Below are 24,215 nucleotides of genomic sequence, written 5' to 3'. Positions count from 1 at the left end.
TGGTGTTTTTCTTGTAAGCAATTTTCATGAACGATTAAGTATAAAATACAATGCTCATGATTTTCATATTCAAGTAATTATTTTTTAAAAAAATATATCTTGATCCATAATAAATTATTTTAGATATTGAAATCTAACAAAAAAAAAATTGTATTTCTCTTGCAACTCTCGGTTAACTTGTGCATGTTTCTACTTAAATAAAATGCATAGAGACCCAATTCTCCAAATAAACTTCTTACAATCGTGTATCCATCAAATATGTTGTTAATAAATAGAAAACAATATTTTCAAATTAATTAATATTTATTAAACTACTTAAAAACCTAATTACGACACACATGTGATTATCTTATATTTTTATGATATTAATTAAGAACTAAATCATTTCATTATGAACTCATTTCATAATATTTAGAAGTATGTAATGATTATTTTTTAAAATTATTTTTTTTTGAAAATATATTAAAAAAATAATTTTTTTAAAAAATATTTATTTAATATTAGAACATTTAAAACATATAAAAAAAATTAAATAAAAATGGAAATGGAAATTTTATCCTATCCTCATTTGAGACGCAATTCTTCACCAGCCTTGTACTCAAGCAAATTAATTTAATCAGACAAAAGGTAAAAATCTGGATATTCTCACCATGGAATATAATAAAATAAAACCTGTCTTTTTTCACAAAATACGTGTCCTATTAGTAGCTGTGGAGAGGAGCCAAGGATGCTTTCGTGAGATCCTCTGATAGAATATTCTATTTAGAAATAATTATTTTATGAAATATTTTTTATTTATAAAATATATTAAAATAATATTTTTTTATTTTTTAAAAATTATTTTTAATATCAGTGCATTAAAATATTCTAAAAATATAAAAAATATATTATTTTAAAGTAATATATATATATATATATAATTTTTTTAAAAAATATTTTTAAAACATCCAAACAAACAAAATTTAAGAACCAACTAGTGAGATCGAACCATCATGTAATTCATAAATAATAACGTCCTAACATCTGTTATTTTAAGCCTCGTCAATAAATAAATAAAACTAATAGTGCTCATAAAACAAAAATATATAAACACAATCAATCAATAAATGTTTTTTAGGAGTTAGGCTTTGCTTTTCCATTGTCATCTTGATTTAATACAAAATAAAGGTATGCCAAAAAGTTTTCCTTTTTTTGTCATTTTATAGTAAAAGATATTTTAAAATCAATTTACAAGATAAAAAATTATTTATAACTAATTCTATTAATACATATCTCATATCAATATATTAATTTAAATGTAAATACTGTGTTTAAAATTAGTTCACTACCTAAAAAAGCTAGCTAAATGACGTGTATGCTTTACTGTAGCTTAATAAAACATGTATTGGGTTACAATAAAATTATAAATGTGCCATTTAATCCAAAAAAAAAATAAGCTTTTTGAATGGAAGCCTTGAAGTCGTTTTCTCACATAGTAAAAATACTCTTTTGCATAATTTTAAAACCCAATTCCACGTTACGAGTTAACCAAAACCCGATTGAGTTTAAAAAAAAATAAAAAAAAGAAAAAATTCGAGAGTGATCCGGTGACCTGGTAAAACTTGGTAAAAAACTCGGTTGCAACCTGTTAATATATATATATATATATATATATATATATTTTTTATTAAAATGATATCATTTTAATTAAAAAAATTGACTCGAGCGATCCAATAACCCAGTCAAAACTTGAAACCCTGACCCTGAACTGAGCCATATTTAAAAACTATGCTCTTTTGACTCCAAGATTAACAAAGTATATAATTGTTGAACAAGGGCTTTTATTGACTTTATATAAGTTTCTTAACCGTAAAAATATATATTTTGCAAATCATAAAAACACCAGAATCCAACTATTATTACATTCTCGAACTAGTTCAACTAAAACTAAAGAGATAACATCATGGATATAAAGGAAGGTTGTAGGAATTATTTTTCGTGTGTGTGTATAAGGTGCCTTTAAGATTTAAATATATAACTTATCCTGGAATTATCACCCTGTATGTATAAATTTAGACCAATTAGTGTAAGATTAGTTTACTGTGTGAGGCTAAGCTATGGTTCAAATTATTTTATGTAACTCAAAAAAATATTCAAGTTGCAAAGAATTATTTGATGTTGTTGTTAAATTTTATCTAACAGGTCAATTTAATTTTTTTTTTATTTGATTCATTGTCTAACCCAAGTTTTAATATTAAACTGTGTGAAAATTACCCTAATATAATTAATTAACTTGTCAAGTCCAATGACAACTCGAAACGACTATTAAAAATCATGATTTAGTTTTTTTTTATAAGAAAATAGGATGTTTTTTTTTTTTAAATATTGAGATAATAATATATTAAATTGATCCGGACTTATGATTTAACCAACCAAATATGCGATTCGAGCCATAAACTTTATTGGATTTAAAAAATTTGTTTTTATTTAATTATATAATAACAAAGATAAATACTTGTACAATTCAACACAAAACAAATATTAGAATGTTTTGAGACTGTAATAATTTTATATAAAATAAATTAAAACAAGTTAGGAAGATAAATATAAAATTAAAATAAAGTAAATATTAAAGAATGAAATAAAAAATAATTAAAAAAGTAAAAAAAAAAAGATGTAATGCAAAAATAGAAAAAAAAAAGAAGAAGCCATCTCTTTCCTGTTCTACGTGGACACCCCGACATTCTTTCTGAGATGAATTAGGTAATTAATAGACAAACATGCTGGTTAGCTTAGAGCTGTATTGTGAGTCAAGTCAATATTTCTTTTAATGTAAACAAATTCAAGTATTGTAAATATATTTTTTTAATTATAAATTTAAAATATAATGTATATTGGATGATATTTTTTTAAAAAATTAATATAATTATATATATATATATATTTTTTTAATATTGATAAGTGATATATTAGATCAATCCGAGTTAACTTATTAAATTTATGAATCAAGGTATAAGATTATAATAAAATTATAAAAAATAAATTAAAATAAATTATGAAGCTCCATTTCTAATCAAATTTAATATTGAAGGATGAAATTAAAAAAAAAATACCCGAGTTAACCTGCCAAACTTGTAACTTTAGTTCATGAGATTAAAATAACTTTATAAAAAATAAATAAAAAATTTATAAAACTTTATTTTCAACAAATTCAATATATAAAAATGAAATGGAAAAAAAAAATAAGATCAAGATAACTCCCCTAAAAGAATATTAAAAAAATATAAAATATATTTTTTTAAACAATTTGAAAAAAAAAATAGTTGTTGAAAGGTAAACTCAAAAAGAAAATAAAAAAAAAAGCTAGGTAAAAAAAATTACTATTTAAATAAATAGTATTTTATAAGTATAGCTACAGTAGTTTTTAGTGTTTTGTAATTCGATTAAAAAAAAATACATGGACAAACGATGAGTTACATGATTCTATTTATGTAAAGTCAACAATTGTAGTCTTTTAAGGAAAATCCAACTAATCATGTCAAAGATAAAGTAAAAACAATTATGGAAAATAAAGAAATAGAAACTTTTGCCATAAATGTTAACTTTCACAATATCCAGTAGTAATTCATCCAGTAAAAATAAATCAAATTTATATATAAAAAAAAACCAAAAAAGGAAAAACAAATTAAAAAAAAAACCCTCTCTCTCTCTCTCTCTCTCTCTCTCTCTCTCTCTCTCTCTCTCTCTCTATGTATACAAACAAAAACGACATCATAACACAAAACAAAACGCAACAACCTAACTGGTAATAAAATGGCATTTCTTACAATAATTTCCACGAATGATAACATTTCTCTCCTCTGTGTCATCTTCTTCCATCTCTTTCTCAGGTACCAAACAACCTTCTTTCTCTGTTTGTATATACGTTATTTTTCTTATATTAAAGAAACAATCTTTACTGTAAATTAAAACCTGTATTTGATTTAAAGTCTCTTTTGTGGTTTTAGTAATAATTTTAGTTTTAATTTCAATTATTAACCTGCTCTTATGGGTTCTTTCTAGAGGGGATTTAATTTATTCATTAGCTCTTAAAAGGGTAGCTAAAGGTTTTTTCTTTTCTTTTTTCTTTGGGATTTGGTGCTTTTTCGGGTTGGTTTTAAGGCGTATATGAAAGGAATGGTTTTGGAATCTGATCTGTTTTTTATTTTATTTATCGTGGTTTATGTTAATACAGATCGGTTATGAGAAATGACTGGTAATTAATGAAGTTTCCTGGCAGGATTCGCATTAATCTTGTTAGCCCATTTGAACCAGGAGATAAGCTAGAAAGAAAGAGAAAATCCTAATTCAAGAATCTTGGGATTTATTTTGATATAATCTGATTTGATGTGTAGATGCGTGGATTAAAAAGTTTATTTCTTGGATGAACGGTTGAAACTTGTGGTTTAATATTTGGGTTTTTTGGTGTTTCTGTGGGTTGTGCAAAGATAGATGGGAAGGGGAGAGCAAATCAATTATAAGAGGAATCTCAAGAAAAGGGTTAGGTATAAAGATAAGGGTTCCGATGATTCCGATGAGGATTACGTGGTTGAGAATGAGGAGAATTTATCAGATGACGATTCAGAGGATTGTCAAGTTTCTTTAGATGGGTATGCATCGGAGGAGAGTTTTGATAGTTTTGTTGAGGAAGAGGAGGGGGGAGAGGGCGAGGAGGAGGAAGAGTTTAGGAAGCCTGTTAGATCAAAGAAGAAAAGGAGTTCTTTAGGGAAGGGGAAAATTGAGGGTAAAGCTTCTCGGAAGAGAAAAAGGGTATCTCATGAGGAGGAGGAGGAGGAGGACGACGACGACGAGGAATATGTTAATGGTGACGGGGATGAAGACGATGAAGAATTCACACTAGATGAAGAAGATGATGATTGTTTGGATGAGGATGATGAATTGACAGCGGGGAGGAAGAACAGAAATGTGAAAGTGGTCAAGAGGAGAGTGTCAAAAAGGGGTTCTGGAAGAGCTACAAAAAGGAGGAGAAAATCTAGGGTTATGAAGAAGCCTTTGGAAAAGAAGGGGACAAATAAACGTAGGTTGAAAAAGAAAGAGAGGTGTGAATATGAAGATGAAGATGATGGCGATTTTTTTGCCGATAGCCCAGTTGCGAGAGAAAAGAGTAAGAAAACTTCAGGTGTGAGAAAGAGGAAATTTTCTGTGAATTCAGATTCGGATTTTGTGTCTAATGGATCATCTGATTATGAATATACCCTTTCTGAGGAAGAGAGAGAGCAGGTGAGGGAGGCCAGTCATTTGTATGGAGAATTGAAGACTAGCTTGAGAAGTTCGTCTGTTGGAAAGAGAATTCAGGATAATGGGGATTTATGCCAGCAGACAAAACCAGTAGGAAGAAAAGGTAAGGAGAAGGTAAAGGAAGTAAAGTCTGAGTTAGGAAAGCAGGTATGTGGAATTTGTCTTTCTGAAGAGGACAAAAGAAGATTGAGGGGAACACTGGACTGCTGCAGTCACTATTTCTGTTTCACTTGCATCATGGAGTGGTCCAAAGTAGAATCTCGTTGCCCTTTGTGCAAGCAAAGATTTAGCACAATAGCTAAAAATGGAAGATCAGCAATGGGGGTTGATCTGAGAAATATGGTGATACAAGTCCCCATGCGTGACCAGGTCTGTCCTTGCTAGTGCTCTGTGCCTATTACTTGCTTTGTTCTTTTATTTTTTCTTATTTCGTGTTTGGATTGGTTTATTTCTTCATATAGGTTTATCAACCAACTGAGGAAGAAATCAGGAGCTACATTGATCCATATGAGAATGTGATATGTAAAGAATGCCATGAAGGCGGGGATGATGGCCTCATGCTACTATGTGATCTCTGTGATTCATCGGCGCATACCTACTGTGTCGGTTTGGGGAGGCAAGTACCTGAAGGCAATTGGTACTGTGATGATTGCAGGCCTGTTGCTCTTGGATCCACAAGTTCCCAAGCTCAAGATCCTTTGCCTGATCAATGGAATTCAAGCAACAACATATTTAACAGACCATCTCCCATTTTGAATTTAGATGAAGGTTTAGATCCCAATCTAGAGTCTGCACCTCGTTTAACCATCCCACAAGTATCTGGGAGTCTATCGTCTCCCAGATTTCTGACTGGAGATATTCATGGAGCTTCACCAGTGTCTGTAGCAGGGGCATCTACCCTCTCTGGGAGACGTCATCTACACCGTCATATACGGATTCTCCTTTCAAATAGGAATCCCTCAGCAAATATGAATCCTGTGGCTAATAGAATCGATGCCATCTCAGCTGCCAGCTTGCATAGTGATTTCTTAAACTCACAAATTGATCCAGTTAGGGAAACAGCTCTTCAAAATTTAAGGACACAAGAAATTGGGACATCAGAACAGACACCCAACAAGGAGAGATTGCAGGCTAATGATCATCCCTCTTCTTCATTTCAAAATAGGGATCCTTATTATCTGACACCAAATCAATCGAGAAGGCAAACAGTTCAGGATCCAACTATTACAACTGCTGACAGACCTGTCAATTTGACTTTATGGCCTGATCTCATGGGGATCAACTCAATACCTGGTTTTGATCAATCCCATCAGTTCAGAAGCAGATCAAGCACTGAGCCTGATGGTACTTCGTCCTCATACCAAGTGAGAGAACAAAGCCAGTTCTATGACGTGAAGGAACAATTGCAATCAATGGTAAAAAACCACTTGGGAAGCTTGTCACAAGATATTGAATTAGGTATGTGAAGCTCTCTGTTTTGTGGTCGCCCAAGTAGTTTTTACTTATTCAGCATTTCTGTTGTTGAGGGCCTGGGGAGACTGGAAGTTGATGGAGAAACAAGCTTTCCTGTTCTGGGATGTTAAAATCCCTGTAATGCAATCAGGGCTTTCTAATATTCATCATCAGACATGACATTTTATTTAGATTTCTTTATTTCAGGCAGGCTTGAAATGCTTGAGAATTCTTATATTTCTTATTTGTTGGTTAGATGCATGACAGTTATGTTGTGTTAATCGCTTTTTAACCATGCAATGGAAATGCTTAAAAATGGCTTATTTCTACAAATGCAGACCATGATACTTTCAAGGATATAGCAAGGAGTTCTACACATACCATATTAGCTGCTTGCGGGCTAGAGCACAAGAGGAGTGAAGTAGTTCATACAGTTCCCCTACCATCAACTTGTACACACATTGATAGAGTGGACGCTGGGCAGACAAGTGTGATGAGAGGTTGTTGCTCATCTTGTTTTGATTCTTTTGTAAGGAACGTAGTGAAGAGGATCATGGACACAAGACCGCGACAGTGGTTGACTTTAGGTCTTTAGGGTTTGATGCAGGGAGAAACTATTTACACTCCCTTTTTTTGTTAGAGTTGGACAAACATTTATGGTTAACTTGTTCATAAACATAAATGACTTGACATTGAGCACACAAAAGCTCCATTCTTATTTGATCATGATACTCATTGTTTAGACTGACTAAACCGTACTGTTGTAGTTTATTGTCAATCCTATTTTCTTTCCAGGCTATTAGTTTATTTTGGTGCCTCTTTCCTATCACTTTCTGCTCATGCTCATGATAACATACATCGAAGCCAAGTTGATGCCATGACAGGTACTTAACTATTACTAAGAATAGTGTAAAAGATATTTAGGCCTGTAAATTGCCATTTATAAAAATATGGGACATAGAAAAATATATATCAGGTAAATGAAAAGATATTTGTCCGAAAATGTCAAAAGGTTGCTTGATGCCCAAAACAATTTCACCAGAGAACAAAAAAATCTTCGAAGACCAAACCCATAACTTTTTCATCAAGGTCAAGGCTTTTTCCTTTGTCTTAAGCTCTCTCTGCTTTTCCACAAACACCACCACAACCCCAAATGACAAAGCCAGGAGACCTAAACGTCTCTATTAGTCCAGTGATAGAGAAATGGCTTCAAGAAGGCCAAAGTATTAAGCAATATGACCTCCAACAATCCATCAAGCAGCTGCATAAACACAAGTACATAACCGCTTTAGCCAGGCTCTTGAAGGTATTTTTCTCTCGTCTCTATTATTTATTGGCTCTTCAAGATTCAATTTTTTTTGGAGTTATCATTGAAAAGTTTTTGTGTCACGAAGTTGATTAAACGATCCTGGTCAGTGAAACGTGACTACATAACTTGAACCTTTGTTTCCCATTTTTGTGTTAGATATCAGAATGGATGAGGCAAAGAGGTTATGGCCAAGCAGTGGGAGACATGGTGGTTCAACTGGACTTAATATCTGAAGTCCGCTTAGAAGCAGCAGATAAATATTGTTAAAGCCTTCCTGACCATAGGATTGTGGTACTCTTTGAATCTGGTATGTGGAGAATAAACATTTGGAGAAGGCAGAGGCCACGATGCAGACAATGAAGGAACTGGGCCTAGCACAACCAAGTATGTAGAGATTCTGATGTAGGAGATGGAAGACGGGGGCATTTGGGGCAACAATACTCGTTCAAGATCCTATTAAAAGCTTAAGCAATTTCTTCTAATATTGAGAGAATGGAGAAAGTTCCGATGAATATGGAAAGAGATCGTAGGATCAACTGGAAAGTTTGCAGGGTCACTTGAAAGCCGACTTTACTGAGAAAGCTTTAACAATATTGAAGCACTCAGAACAATTATCAAGGGTACTGAGAGAAGATATGCCAAAGAGAATCTTTTCTATAATTCAGAACTACATCGTTTTTGGCGTTTCTTTAAGAATTCTGCAGGTTTCTATAATTCAGGCTATCTACATATTACAAGCTCATTGATGTAATCGGATGACTTTGCTGGCGCCGAGGAGGTTTGGGAGGAGTGGTTATCATTGAAGACATTGTTTGTCATTCAAGTTCCAAATGCAATGTTCACTTGTTATTCCAAAAAAGGTCTTTGGGAAAAAGCCCGAGGTATTTGTGAAAAAGATTGTAGAGAGTGGGAGCTTGGTGCATACTCATTTGATCTTTTAGCAACTGGATATAGTGTCGGCGGTCTGATGGTGAAAGCAGCAGAAAGAATAAAGAAAGCAATTTCATGTTTGTTAACGTGGCCAACCACGCGGTTGGATGAGTTAACAAACACACACTAAGTAAACCAGGGTGGAAGCATGTCTTGAAGGTCTGAAAGGCCAGAGGGATGTGGAATTATCAGAAGAGCTTTCCAAGCCAGCTATGGAAAATTGTCATTTCGAACCAGCTATTTATGATAGATTAAAGACTCGTATTGAATATGGAAATCTCTGAGCAGTGAGTATCACGGCATTTGAGCAAAGGAAGATGATGATCAGAGTCTTAATGGAGAAACACCAGATAATCATCATTGTTGATGGAACCGCCATTATGCATGTTGCACAATGCACACTACCTGAATACTTTATCAAATCTTTGTTTCCCATTTGTGGCCTGAATTCATGTTCTTTATTTGTACTTTTTACCCTCAGTGTCAAAAGACTGGGGCATGTCAGAATAAAAGTGACATAACAGTGGAGGCAAATCTGCTCCTTCATACAGGCTAGCTAGTCGTGATCTGGAATTGGTTGAACTCCCAAACTTGTTTTCAACAATTGGTCAACCTGTAGTACCTAAAAGAATTTAGTTGGTGCAGGCAGATGTACTTGCAGGAGATATCTAAGGTCTTAAAGTCTCTGTTATCACTCGCAGAAGACAAAATATTCGTTGTTTCAGTTATTTTCAGAGACCCAGTATTTTGGGTATTGCTATATCCCTTGACCCAACTGCCTGACACCTGCTGGTCTGATAGCCAAATTTGAGTCTTCCTTTTGTTTCTATTATACTTGAGCTTCAGGTCAACATCATCAGCAGAAAACACGCAACCCAATGGCTTGAACTTGATAATGGAACACATAAAAAACAAAATCTTTAAAAAAATTTAACTAAATGTCTTCGAGAAAATGCTTTTCTTTGAGAGACTAGTTTGCTGATCAAGAACTCACTACAGCTTAACAATGGAGCCAGCCCCACAAATCCACAACACTACCCTAATGTGGCCATCAAAACAAAGATCGCCAACAAACACCCCCACAGTCTGCAACAGGTGGGTGGGGTAAATATGTTTCTTGCAGAATAATTTCTTGCAGCTAACTAGGCTGACAGGGGATGCCTTCAACGAGCAGATGTGTGCTTTATTTATCAAGATATTTTGTAATTTCAAATAACTTACAAGAAAGTAACACAGATATCCATTAGAAAAGGATAGCACTTTTAGGAAGTAACTTTTTTTCTTCTTTTCCATTTAATCATGACCTGAAAGTAAGTCTGTCCAACAACTAACGTTCACATGCAACATAACTTACACTCATTCCTACATTTATTTAACACTCCGTGCTTAATACATTCCCATCTTCACCGCAAACAAACCAAGATTGCAGGGCACTTAGTTGCAAATATGGCATTCGATACTGTAGCAGCCAGCATGAATCCACTTCTATAAAATGTCATCAAGAATTGTAGACAACAACAGCCCTTGTACAAACTCACTCCTTTTGGCCTTCTCTTCCTTATCCTCAATTGACATTGGAGGTGACTTCCTATTTCTGCAACCAAAAACAAAAATATGGCACCTGAATGAGGATAGTCAAATGATTTTGCATACATGTACACAAATGATCCAACATTTAATGCAGGACTATATTTCAACAACAGCAGCCAGGGATGGATTCCAGTTTGAGTTTAGGTAAGGGGTTAAGAGTGACCTTGTTATTATTCAAGCACCTACTTCAAGTACATGTAGGAGCACATGATTGAGTAGCATGATCCCCAAAAGTCAAGATTCAGGTACTCAGGAAAAAAAATTCAATGACTGAAACCATAACGAAGGGTGAAACTATAACAAAGACGATTGAGCAGCATCTTCCCATGGTACACATGATCTAGAGCTCTTATGATCAACTTAGAGCTTTGGAAAAAATGGCTAATTAATTAACTTTTCTGAAGTTCTTTATAGTTTCACTCTGTATGCTGAAACGCTTTTGGTGACTATTGGTAAATATGATGTAGAAATAACAGAATTGGATAGGCAAAAACTGCAGTTCTTGATGCATAAATCAGTGGTAATTCCATAAACCATCCAAACCACGTATCCCTTTCCTTTGATCCTATCTTCTCTGAAAAAATCATTTAAACATCAAGGTGGTTGACCAAAATGATTGCAATGCAAACTTTAATGTGCTCTATATCAGTAAATGAGCAAAAAATCATACTTTATCATGCAACATATATAATAATTAATTTAGTGGGAAAAAAAAGAGAAGAAAATCTGCAACTTTTTAGCGTGGGTGACAGAAAAGAATCACATGTGTGTGTGTCCTAGGATACACAGCTTAATGTGTTTGGGCTAGGTGAAAGCAGGAAAAACTTAGTATGAGCAACTTCTGAGATTCTGATCTTTAAAGTCAACAGCATGGTCAGGTGTTTGTGGTATTTCTAGTCCAGCACAGAATAATGTAGCAAAATATTTGCACTATTCACATAATTTTATCATCAACTAGATAAAAGTCTGCAAATTGAATATGACAATTATGATACCATAAAAAGACCCATGGTCAATATCTATTAAAAGGTAAGTGCATCTAAGATCAATCCCCTTCCAACAATATTAGTAAATTACAAAAGAGAAATAATTTCTCTGTGACAGTGTACTGAAGATAGTGATTAGGATATACATCTACAGCGCATACAAAGAATCTACTGCATGAGTTAAGTAGGACAGAACAGAGAGAGACAGACTAGAACAACATAATAACATACCGTTCTGAAACATTCCCATCTGTGCTTTTCTTAGCCGAACTAGTTTCAGACAAAAAGGAAGGCTGGGAACTCGTGAAATCATCAACCATGGGTAAAATGAATGAAGATAATAATGGATCAGGTGCTGCATTGGATGACGGAACTATACAGGACGAACCACCAAGAAGGGATTGTAGATTTCCTTCTCGCAGTTCTTTCCTCAACAAAGAAAGGGTTGAATGGGGTCCGCCTCTACGTGATTTCCTCTTGCGCTGCATGTAATTACTTGTCAAGGAACTCAACACAGGCAAGATCATCTTGGTTCACATGATTTTTGATACTGAAGCTCAAGTCAACAACAATGAAAAATTAAGTCTAGCTATAGACCAAAAGCATAAGAAAGTAATCTAAACATTCCCACAATAAAAGCAAACAAAAAGTTGAAATTGGTTTTGGAAGCAAACAAACACATGATCACCTAAGGATAACAAATCATTTAAGCTGGTGATAACTCAATAGAAAAGGATATCTTGAATATATTTCCATGTTGTAGGGTTATATGTGCAACCATGTCAACACCCACCCTCATTGCACAAACTGGGCAAACCTGTAAATAAACAGCATCTATCGTGAGCAAAATTAACCTTCAATAAGATCTCAACATCGGAGCCCATAACAAATAATCTTGATTCAAAAAATGCACACTTAATATGATAGGGAATGACCTCTTTGTTTTATAAATCACGGCCAGTGTAGTACGCTAATTACTATTTTACAACAATGTACACCACATCATGGGCAGGGGAATCATAATCATACAAAACAAGTGGCTTTATTAATGAAAAAAGAGCTCACTGGAATGGATGAATTCTTAAGTTAGTAAGGTCAAGTTTTCCTGTCTCATAATTATCATCAATGTCTATGCCCATCAAGGGATTGGCATTACTGAATAGCACATAAAGACAATACTTCCTCAAAAATCACTTTGAAGAACTCCACGCATCAGTAACACTGAAGGAGGAAGATATTTGAGGCCAACTCAACTCTACAAAAACTTCAATATGCACATTTATGGTACTTTTAGCACTCAGGCAAACCCAGTAGATAAAATTAACTTAGCTTGTTCAAGATGGACTAATCTGGTACCCAACTGGTTGTCAGTGATACAGGCACGACATTAGAACCATTTATTCTAGACAGTAGGATCTCAATTCTCATGTTTTGAGGTAATAAACATGAAAGTAGCATGCTACATGAGTGACTAGAGAAGAATTCTTATGGGCAAAATAAATGAAATTTTGAACTCTATGAACATATGCAATTCAGCTATTAACATAGATAAAGAATGAGAGTCCATACCCCATTCTTTGATTCAACAGGATGCTCATCATCAATGTGACAACACAGCCCAACAATATCAAAATATTCAGAACAGAATGGGCATGGAAACTCCTCCCTTATATCATCATCTCCATCGATTTCTTCAAACCCCATAAACATATCTGCATTTGCAAACATTATAACTATTATTTGAAGTTTAAGAGAAAATTTCCTTAGTTTATTACATTTAGAAACACTAAGCCTCCATTTGATAATAGTCAAATTCAACTCAATCTGTTAAGATTCATGATTCTCAAGCAGTCACCACTGATATCGGCCAAGAGGGGCAATTCCCTTATTAACTCCCAAAAAAGATTACTAGTTACCTCAGAACGAGAATTTATTTTGCAACTCACGAAACCTCGACAACAACACTTGATCCTTTATACCCATTCACTCCATAAACAAACACAAGATTTTCACAAAGAGAAACAATTTTCTTTTCTTTTTCTTTATCAAAAAGAAGGAACCTTTGAGTTTCAACTTTCAAGTAACAACCATGTCAAGCTCAGTGAAGTAAGTGTAGTTTCCCTTTCCGGGGTTATAACAAAGCCATAATGAAAAACCTTAACAACTCAAAACCCAAATTTCTCATCTTTCCTCATTTTCCCATAAAACAACCAAAACAAAACACTCTTCTTCAATAAAGAAAAGAAAATTGGATTCCAAAACCTTGCAGTTTCATTCATATTTTCTCCAAACTTTAAACACTAACACTTTAAATGACCATAATATTTCACTTTCCAATCATTTCTCAAAAACCAAACAGACCATTATAAACAAGCAAAAGACAAAGAAACGACTTCGGGGTTTGGTGCAACCAAGCTCAATTTACTTAAAAATCCATACTTCAAACACCAACACTTTAAATTCCCATGATTTTTCGATCTCCTAATCATTTCTTAGCTACCAAAAAGACCAATAAACAGGCCAAAGACAAAGAAATGACAGCTGGGTTTGATACAACTAAGCTCAAATTGCTTAAAAATCCAAAATTTATAACTTTGATACAATTAAACTCCCATAATACTTAACTTTTCCATTCATTTTCTAAGCAGCCAAAAAACCTCATACATAACAAGAAATGATAATTTCGAAAACTAAAAAAAAAACAAAATCTCACCAGATCGTGATTGAAGAGCTGATTGGTATCTCTTAGAAGCTGAAGAAAGACGAGCACTCCATGAATCAGCATCCATAGCTCCTCCCTTTAAAATTAATTTTCTTTAAAACTCCGAAATTCTCAACCGATCCTCAGTTGTTGAAAAGAAAAAGTGGGTTTCCTAATCGAATTTTGAGGCTTTGATCTTGAATTTACGCAAATGAATACCCTTGAAATTAGGGGTTGAATCAGTGGAAATGATGATACTTGATAAGGAGGGTTTTTTTATTTGTTTTTTCTATAAAAGGAGTGAGAGATAATACCCTGCTGTGTTTTGTTCGTCGAAAAAAAGGGAGTCTGGTGTTTGTTGTGCTGTTGTCTTTATAATAAATTTTTTTTTTTTGTATTTTTGATAACTTTTATTAATTTTTTTGCTTTTAATTTTGAAAAAACAAAGATTTAATAAACAACCAATTTTTGGAAATAAAAAGCAAGAGTGTTACGGTTGTCTTACTAGCTGTTTTTTTTTTTTTAAAAAAAAATTTAACTTTTAAAAAACTCGTATCATTCATGTTGGTGTACAAAAAAAAAAGTTTTTTTTTAAACTAATAATTTTCTAAATCTATTAATTTTTATATAAAAACTTAATGTATATGTTTTAACGGTAGTAAGTTAATAATTTTTTTTTTAAATAAACATTTTAGGTTTTAATAACATTGAGATCAGACTCAATAATTTTTTATATAAAAAACAATAAAAATAATTTTTTTATATTGTTACAGTGTCGTTCATAATACAAAACTCTATATATATATATATATATAGGTAGTATAATGATATATGCACAATATTTTTAAAGTATAATATAATATTAATAACATTTTTATTCTTTACAATTTTTCTTGAATTTAACTCTAAAATAATAATATATTGAACAAATACTCTCTTTTTTTTTTGCAAGAATTTTTACCATGCATTTTTCTTTTTGCCTATAAAAATCTATAGTTATATTCTTCTTCTTATTATTATTATTAAAATAAATAAATAAATTGAGTATTATTATTATTATTATGGGAGTGAGAGTCAATCTTCTTTTTTTTCTGCTACCTCCAATCTAACATGACGAGTTGATTTAAAGATTCAATAAACTAAATTAAGATTTGAGTAGGATTTTATTTTGAATTGTCTTGGGTCATTGATTTGATTTGATTAGGTTAGTTACTTATAAATTTATAATGAGTGTTTTTCAGTAAAAAATATTAAATCCAATCAAATTATTTTTTTTTATAAATTTTTCTAAAAAATTTTGAAAATTGTTTAACACAACTAATTTCAAGCCTATTTTTACAAATATTTTAAATAATTTGAAGAATTTGCTAATTTAACCGAGTTGTTTATTGTTTTAAAAATGATCAAAAGTTTTAAAAATATATAAAAATCATGATTATTTCAATAAAAAATAAATTAATTTAATAACTTAATCAATCCAAATTTAATTGGATTAAAACCTAACTATAATTCATTATCAAACTATTAATTCATTGATTCCTTAAAAGTATTTTATTAAAATTATATTATTTTTTTAATTTTATTTATCGAGTCAATTTATTTTGAATTTTAAAATTATGAATTTGTTTGTTTTTATATTTTAAATATATTTTTAATTTTAAATTAAATATTTTTTATTAATTTTATATTTTTTACATTATAATATTAAAAATAAATTTTAAAAAATAAATAACATACCTTTAACATATTTTTAAATAAATAAAAAAAAAAAAACAACTACTGCTACCTGGCTGCTTTTATAAGCCGACACCCCTAAACTCATGTACCCCGTTAACAATCATTCAAAGAACCCCACTCAACAGTTACGTAAACTAAAAAGAAAAAGGCAATCCCTCTACTTCATTTTTTTATTAATTAACCCCAACACCTCCACTGTCTCCCAAAACATTTCCAATTTCTCCGGTCACGTGACCTCCCGCCATCTTCTCCGATCTCGATCACGTGACCTCCACAGCACCTCCAGATCCATAAATCATCGATTCCTGAGAGAAAGAGAGTGACCCTTTTTTGATTTCTTGCTGATTTTGTTATGGCAACGAGGAATCGGACGTTGATATTTAGGAAGTACAGAGATGCATTAAAGAGCGTTAGGGTTCCGACGAGCTCATCTCCGTCGACGAGCTCTGTCGGAGGAGTTGGTGGTGGTGGGGGTGGTCCGGTGATCGAATTGGCCAGCACTTCGCTTCTCAATCCTAATCGGAAATATGCTCCTCTTAGCACTGAAGATCCCGGTAATTCAAGGTACATATTCACATTCGTATCCGTATGCATATACATACAAGTATAAATATCTGCTTGGTGTTTTTGTTGTTAATTAATCATTTAGTTTGATTGATTTTAGCAATGTGATATGTAGAATTGAGAGTGTTAGCTAAAATGAGATACGAAATAAGAGGTTTTTGCAGTGTGATTTTGTGGAGATTTTTAGTGTGTTTTATTGTTAGTTGATGTCGAAAATGTGTGGCAAATAGATAATTGTTGATGGGTTTTTTAGTTTTGAAGTGAAAGTTAGTGGATTTGTATGGGGGTAATGTGGAATATAGCTGCATTGACGGAAAGTTTCGAAGGAGTTATTTTTGGCTGTATGTGTGTTTTGGGAATTGTGATCTGTTGGTAGCTGTTGGTGATTCATGATTATCTTCTTGCTAGATTGAAATGGGTGTTGCAAATGTTTGTCGATGATGGGAGAATCGGATTATTTTTTCTAAATGATAGTGCAAGAGCATGTTAGAGGTTGAATCGAACTGGGTTATATGGATTTGAGATCTCTTATTGCCTGCAATTCTCAAATATCGGATTGGTTTCTGTAGGTATTTTTAGTCAAAGGCTTTTATGGAATTGCTTGTGAGGAGTGAAATGGTTGTGTTGGAAGGTGGTTTGAAGATTAGGGATAGTTCTACTTTAAGCTAAACGATTTTGAAAGAATTTTTGATAGATGTGAATATTAACTTAAATACTCTCCAGGTACTGTTGCTTTCTCAATGGTTGAGCATTTGCTGTAAATTTTAATGGTATCCTGGTAGGAACATTACGAGTTGTTGTCTTGATGCAGTAAAGGTGCATTTACAGTAGGTTTACCTCCAGCTTGGGTGGATGTATCTGAAGAAATAGCAGCAAATGTGCAACGTGCACGTATGAAAATGGTTGAGTTAGCGAAGGCACATGCCAAAGCTTTGATGCCTTCATTTGGTGATGGTAAAGAAGATCAACGGACAATTGAGGGTCTAACCCAAGAGATAACTGGTCTTTTAAGGAAATCAGAGAAGCAACTAAAAAGACTTGCTGCAGCTGGGCCTTCTGAGGATTCAAATGTTAGAAAAAATGTGCAGGTAAGCCTTTATTTTCTTGCAAGAACCAACTAAACACGTGAAACTGCTAAGGATTTATTTCCACTTATTTCCACTTACATATGATTTTTTTGGTAGATAATGCTGCCTAAGCCCTACAAAAAGCAAATTTTAAATTACAATTATGGGGAAAGCAGTCCCAATAATGTCCTGATAATTTAAAGGAGAAATTCTAACTGATTAGATGGTTAATAGGCCTCTGGTGTTCCTATTCTTCCCCTCTGGCTTATCCAATTGAAAAATTAGAATATCTTCTTGTGAGTTTCTTCTGGACCATGCACCTATAATTGTTGGATGAAATGATTGCTCTCTTCAATTAGTGGCTTGGTTATTCCATTGTTTTGCTCTATGGAATTTTATGTGCAGTTAAACATGAGAACTTACACATTCCTTACATGGTTAATTGGTCTTGTGAATTGTGCTTATATTGGCATATTTTTATTTGCAGCGTTCCCTTGCTACTGACCTTCAGAACCTTTCAATGGAACTTCGCAAGAAACAGTCGACATACTTGAAGCGCCTCAGGCAACAAAATGAGGTCCGGGAAGGATTGCTTTTCCTATTGAATTACTGAATAAGCAAGGAATATATTAACATTTTCTTAAAATCATTCTGTTTTGGTTTCTTTTGATATGCAGGGTCAGGACGGGGATGATTTAGAAATGAACCTAAATGGTGGTAGATCTATAATAGATGATGACAATTTGGACGACATGGTATGCTTGCCATAACCTTCTCCACCTTAGGTTTATTGTTAGATATGACGAGTCATGAAATTGTTTGGTCCTGCATAGCAAGTTGATAGACAAAACTTGTGTAAGAAATTTTGTGAGATCTATGTTTTGTCGGAGCCCTCCACTAATCTGTTTGGTGGTTCAAGGTCAAAGCCTACTTGATATGGGCCGATACCAATATCAATCAGGGCTATGGTTTTATATCTTTCCTGTTGGATTTGGGGTCTCTCCCTTCCAGTTACATATAGGTGATATTTGGGTGTTCAAAGATTCAACAGATTATGAAAGAGTTTGTGCTTTGTATTTACTTATGTAATATAGTAAAATCTCTTTTTTTTCTTCACCTGTGAACATAAGCGAAGGTTGAACCACATCTTCTGTTTTCTTCATTCTTTTTGTTTGTTTCGTGCCCTGAAGGTATAGTCTAATTTTTTTTTCCCCGTCATTGTATCTATCAGTTATCTCCAGAAACATTATCTAAATAGTTTTGTAAGTTAAATTTCGTTTTTGTGGCCAAAATTCTTGCACTGTTTTTAATTACTGAGAATATTATATATCAATGATATGTTAGGTATTTAATGAGCATCAGATGGCCAAGCTGAAAAAGAGTGAGGCATTCACTGTAGAAAGGGAAAGAGAGATCCAACAGGCAAGCAAATGCTTTTGGCCTTTTGTTTTTTAATCAACAGAAATTTGGTAGTCTCCTTTATTTGTCAAGACTTTATGTTTTCCTTTTGATCTTTGTAGGTAGTTGAATCAGTAAATGAGCTTGCTCAGATTATGAAGGACCTGTCAGTACTTGTGATAGACCAGGTTAAGAGCTGATCTTCTTTTTTAAATCTGCGAAGTTCTTGTTCAAGTGACTGATCACTAACTGTTTATTTCCCTCCAAATAGGGCACTATTGTTGATAGAATAGACTACAACATTCAGAATGTAGCAACTACAGTCGAGGAGGGGCTTAAACAACTGCAGAAGGTGCCCTTCTTACCCTCAACAATCATTGCATTCTACTTTCAAAAGCCTCTCTCTTTCTCTCGCATTTTGCATGGCATTGTTTTGTATTGAATGGATTTCGCACCGCAGGCAGAGAGAACACAGAAACGAGGGGGAATGGTGATGTGTGCCACTGTGCTTGTTATAATGTGCGCTGTCATGCTGATCCTTCTTATCCTCAAGACGATTCTCTTTTGATTGCGAGCATAGATGTTCCTGAAGATTCTCTTTTTATTTGCGAGGCACAAGTATTCCTGAAGTTCACTCATTCATAATGCTGCGACGCTCCCTGCCAAATGTTACACTCTTGTAGATGGCTATAACTTTGCCCAATTAAAGAACGCAAACGCTTTGAATTTCCCGAATACACGTACCATATTAATCGATTACCTTCTTACATTACTACTTTTTTTTTTCAAAATTTTGTGGGGAAAGAGGGGAGAGATAAATGTCCTCAAAGATGTATAGAATTGGCACTGTACGTTGTTCCTTTGTCACGGATCTGCTAGGTTGATTCTTTTGATTTTTTGGGAGGTTGGAGCATGGTGCTTTCAAAATCCAAGGCTCCCTGTTATGAGGAGCCTGAGGCCTTTTTAATTGTTTGTATCCATTTTTGTTCATGTTATATAAAAAAATATGAATCCATCTCTCTCGATTGCCATTAATTTCATGTTATCCCAGTTTTAACTACCTAGTAGATGTATGATAATTCTACCATGCACGGATGAAACTTCTAAGTGATGAGTTTTGTGTTTCACCATGCCTGCAAAGCTATGCTTGTTTCATATTCTTATCAGACTTAATCATCTGAATTATTATGTTTTTATTTTTTTGTGTCTCTGGGAACAAGAGCTAAATGCATGTATTTGGTTCGTGGCTCCTATCTAGGCAGAAGTTATAAGATATGCCTTGTAATAGACCGCACAATTTTTTGAACCAACGGAGTATGTATTTATGTAGAGAACAGTAGTTACAAACGCTACATCATAAATGTCCTGGTGAACAAAATCCCTTCTGCATTTGACCAAACAGAGAGGGACAAAGTTTGGAATTTTCAACACGGAGAGTGATCCCAGCAATCTGATCAAGGGATAACGTGAAATGGCATCTGTGGTCACCTTTGGCCTAAAATATAAACCTTAAGGTAAACACTATTTATATTCTATTTCCAATTAACCAGTCAACAAGCTCTCGTAGCTCAGTTGGTTAGAGCACCCGTTTAGTAAGCGGGAGGTCTTGAGTTCGACTCTCAACGAGAGCACAACCTTATTTTTCCGGTTTTGTTTGTTTTTAATTGCAGGCGGAGCGGATTCAAAGACACCTTCAATTCACCTCGTTAGTTTCCGAGAGGTATAAAATGGAGCTGTAAGAAGCTAGCCAATACCAAGCAGTCAGCAGCACACAAACTTCGTGTGTTTTCGTGATACAGTCATGTTTTTTTAATATTTTATTTTATTTTTTTACATTATACCAAAAATAAATTTTAAAAAATAAAAACAGATATTATTTTGATGTATTTAAAAAAAAAAAAAAACATTTTAAAAACCAACCATTACTATAATATCAAACACTATCTTAAAAATAAAGCCATTGACTTGCTCGTGGTCTGTAATTAGGTGACTTGCTCATGATCCATGATGAGGTAATCTAGCCGTTGTCCATGATGAGGATTCATGAAAGGTCCATGTTCATGTCACTTATACCTGATTCGTGATCATGTGATTTATCCACGGCCATTCGGATGCATGTAAAATATCTAGAATTCCCTTTTTTTTTCATTATTCCAAATATTAAAAAAATTAAAATTCAAAAGTATTTTTAAAGCATAAATAAATAAACTCTCGAGCTATAACATGTTAAAACACTAGGAAAACAATCAAGTTGAAATAAAATGAAGTTTGAACGTCGTTTTTATTAAATTTAGAAGAATTAATTAAATCCAAGAATTTAATAGGTTTAGTTGACTTAAGAAAGAACTTAATTAAAGTAAAATTAAGCTTCAAAAAAAAATTATAATCATTTAAAAGAGGTTTTTTGAATAAAAAAAGAATAAAAACTTAATTTAAATAAAAATAAAATAATAATTTAGAAAAATCTATGGTGATTTGAGACCTCAACCTGCCTGACCCATTTCATGAGCCCGCGCGACTAGACCAGTCTGTATTGGCCAATTTTTGAAAGCATTTACTCAATGTCTATAATGAATTTCAAACACCACAGGGCGCAAAACTTGCTGAAAATCCAGACCTTCAGATTAAATTCTATGATATAGCTTGAGTAGTATAACAAAATTAACATAATTTTCTTGACACAACCTGGCAAATAAATAGTTCATAGAATGAATGATCTGAAAGGCTACAGAAAATCTCATACCTCCTTCGTCAATACTCGATGCATTTTGCAAAAGTTATAATTGAAATGTGAAAATATCGTTCAAAATCGTGCACTCCTAAACAAAAACAGTAACTATAGCACTAACAAAACATAACTGAGGCCAGGATTATTGGAAAAATCATTAACTTCAGGCAGCAGCTTGGGATGCTGCAAGCCTTTTTCTAGCCTCCTCGATGATAGACAACTTAATACCCTTGCCCTTGGGAAGAGAAATCCATGGCTTGGTGCCCTTTCCGATAGTGAATACATTGCCCAAGCGAGTGGCAAACTCATGGCCAGAGGCATCTTGAACATGGATTGTCTCAAAAGTTCCCTTGTGCTTCTCCCGGTTCTTGATCACTCCAACTCGGCCTCTGTTTCTTCCCCCAGTGACCATGACAACATTTCCCACATCAAACTTGATGAAATCAACTATTTTGTTGTTCTCTAGGTCCAGCTTGATGGTGTCATTGGCCTTAATGAGAGGATCTGGGTAGCGGATGGTGCGCCCATCATAAGTGTTCAGGTAAGGGATTCCTTTCTGTCCAAACTGAACAGACCGAACTTTGCAAAGCTTGAACTGTGTAAGCATTAAAAAAACAAATGAAATCATTAACTGAACTTACAAAAAAAACAATTCATTGATCTATCAAATTAGTGCAAGGTCCAAAAAAACAAACATCACAAATCAAAACAGCAAAACCACATAATAGCCAAAACCATCACAAACCTTGGCCTCGTCATCTCTGAGGGAGTGGAGCCTGAAGCGGCCTTTGGTGTCATAGAGGAGACGAAAGCTCTCATTTGTCTTTGGGATTGACACAACATCTGTAGCGGAAATCAAAACAAAATGAGAAGCCCAAATGAAGACTAGAATATGTAGGGAAAAAATGACAAAGAAATGATCATATAAGCAAAAAAGGGGAGAAACTCTAATGATTTATCTTGCATAATAACCCCTTCCAATCTAGGATGACAAAAAGCTGGCAGACAAAAGCACCCATAACCTTTCACATAATGATCACTTCAAACAAGCATTAATTCTGGCAGATATGAGCACTTATAACCTCTCACGCATGATCACTTTCCACCAGCTATTTTACTGAATTGCATCCCTGGATTTCTTAATCATGTCATGACCACCAAGAGATGTGAAAAATCAAAATAACAGCAAGTTCATACATTACTTTCAGCTAGAGATAATAATGATAAAAACTTCTCCTTACTCATCTAGAAACAATCCCAAAGCATTGAAAACTACAAAATCCTACACCTATCTAGAATATCCACATAAGAGAAAAAATCATTGTAAAGACAGAATTGCACATACCCATGAAACCAGATGGGTAAGTTTTATCGGTCCTGACCTTGCCATCAACAAGGACATGTCTCTGCATCAAAATAGCAAGCACTTCACGGCCTGTGAGAGCATACTTCAGTCTGTTACGCAGAATAAGAATCAGAGGCAAGCATTCCCTAGACTTGTGGGGTCCAGATGATGGCTTGGGTGCCTACACAACACAAAATAAAACATTTTACACTCAAAATAGAAACACCAGGCTACAAGGAACCACAAGGAATTAATTGATATTGCAGCAAAGGGGGTCAGAGATTGTTAACATACAAATGCACCACCAAGTTTGTCGAGCATCCAATGTTTAGGGGCATTAAGCCTCTTCAAATGCTTCTTCAACCCTCTAGCCTGTAATGCATCATAAAAGCAGAGAGATCAATTAAACCAGAGCAAGTAAAAAACATCTTAATGACATTACTAAATCATACAGAGGTTAAAACAACAACCAGACACGCGAAAGGAAAACGAATCAACAAGAGGCATAAAGGTGTGACAAATCAAGGAAAAGCCTATCACTTCAAAATCCAACCTTGTAAGAATCATTCACAAGATCTTGCAGAAAACTTGTTTCTTTCCAATTTTTACTTTATTCAACAAGACAAAATAATGGATACTTCCCACAAATTCAGCACTATCAAAACCAACAAGTCCCATGTTTTCTTTAAAGAAATCAACTGCAAAACCACTAGCAAGCATCACTGAGACAAGCTGAAAGCCAGTGAGCTACGGAATCCAAAAACAATACCAAAAGGCACATAAATCAAACTTTAAGAGCATCAACAAGAGAGAAAAAGATAAGCTAACCATTTTGGAAACGTAAACGTCAGGAGGTAAGTAACTCTGCGGAGCTGCTCCTCTCTTGAGTCTCCTCCCCTGTTGCGGCTTCTAAAGTCCTGACAGGTTTAGAGAGATGCAAGCTATATATCACGGCTGTTATTAGTGGAACCCTAATTTAACCGAGTCTGGGTCAATACATTGGGCCACAGATTTTTTGGACTTTTGTTGGGGCCCAATTATCTGTCCATTTAGCCATGTTTGTAATTTTATTTTATTTTTAACACCAACAACGGCTATCTTGCACATTTATAACAAGCTATCGGAGGGTCG

At 33.8% G+C, this 24,215-nt stretch overlaps 4 protein-coding genes and 1 non-coding gene across 7 annotated transcripts; 3 read left to right on the top strand and 2 right to left on the bottom strand.

Moving 5' to 3' along the window:
* The first annotated feature begins 3,718 nt into the window (after positions 1-3,718).
* LOC118060958 (uncharacterized) lies at positions 3,719-7,528 on the top strand. Of its 3 annotated transcripts, none has more exons than XM_035074281.2 (4): positions 3,719-3,869; positions 4,214-5,646; positions 5,739-6,735; positions 7,068-7,528. In XM_035074281.2, exons 2-4 carry the CDS (start codon positions 4,471-4,473, stop codon positions 7,322-7,324), a joined length of 2,430 nt encoding a protein of 809 aa, XP_034930172.1. In that variant the 5' UTR covers positions 3,719-3,869; positions 4,214-4,470; the 3' UTR covers positions 7,325-7,528. The 3 variants fall into 3 exon arrangements, with proteins under 3 accessions (XP_034930172.1, XP_034930173.1, XP_034930174.1); XM_035074282.2 differs by having other exon boundaries at positions 3,723-3,869; positions 4,259-5,646; XM_035074283.2 differs by having other exon boundaries at positions 3,724-3,869; positions 4,374-5,646.
* A 2,700-nt stretch (positions 7,529-10,228) lies between these two features.
* On the bottom strand, positions 10,229-14,599 carry LOC118060957 (protein DEHYDRATION-INDUCED 19 homolog 3). Its single transcript, XM_035074279.2, has 5 exons — positions 14,258-14,599; positions 13,114-13,256; positions 12,284-12,361; positions 11,776-12,032; positions 10,229-10,562 (listed from the first exon to the last, which is right to left on the bottom strand). The coding sequence occupies exons 1-5, from the start codon at positions 14,331-14,333 to the stop codon at positions 10,454-10,456; spliced, it is 663 nt and encodes a 220-aa protein (XP_034930170.1). The 5' UTR covers positions 14,334-14,599; the 3' UTR covers positions 10,229-10,453.
* Positions 14,600-16,077: 1,478 nt separating this feature from the next.
* Positions 16,078-20,046, top strand: LOC118060956 (tlg2p-like protein a). The gene is made up of 8 exons (XM_035074278.2): positions 16,078-16,546; positions 17,358-17,634; positions 18,101-18,190; positions 18,291-18,368; positions 18,958-19,035; positions 19,134-19,199; positions 19,283-19,363; positions 19,472-20,046. Exons 1-8 carry the CDS (start codon positions 16,335-16,337, stop codon positions 19,577-19,579), a joined length of 990 nt encoding a protein of 329 aa, XP_034930169.1. The 5' UTR covers positions 16,078-16,334; the 3' UTR covers positions 19,580-20,046.
* A 522-nt stretch (positions 20,047-20,568) lies between these two features.
* TRNAT-AGU (transfer RNA threonine (anticodon AGU)) lies at positions 20,569-20,642 on the top strand. Its single transcript has one exon. It is a non-coding gene; the product is annotated as a tRNA-Thr (tRNA).
* A 1,116-nt stretch (positions 20,643-21,758) lies between these two features.
* LOC118060955 (small ribosomal subunit protein eS4y) lies at positions 21,759-24,055 on the bottom strand. Its single transcript, XM_035074277.2, has 5 exons — positions 23,913-24,055; positions 23,379-23,456; positions 23,085-23,265; positions 22,485-22,582; positions 21,759-22,334 (listed from the first exon to the last, which is right to left on the bottom strand). Exons 1-5 carry the CDS (start codon positions 23,913-23,915, stop codon positions 21,903-21,905), a joined length of 792 nt encoding a protein of 263 aa, XP_034930168.1. The 5' UTR covers positions 23,916-24,055; the 3' UTR covers positions 21,759-21,902.
* Positions 24,056-24,215: the final 160 nt, after the last annotated feature.

The sequence above is a fragment of the Populus alba genome, chromosome 13 (genome assembly GCF_005239225.2).
Source record: "Populus alba chromosome 13, ASM523922v2, whole genome shotgun sequence".
NCBI classification, from domain to species: Eukaryota; Viridiplantae; Streptophyta; class Magnoliopsida; order Malpighiales; family Salicaceae; genus Populus; species Populus alba.
This window is presented reverse-complemented; position numbering and strand designations above follow the sequence as displayed.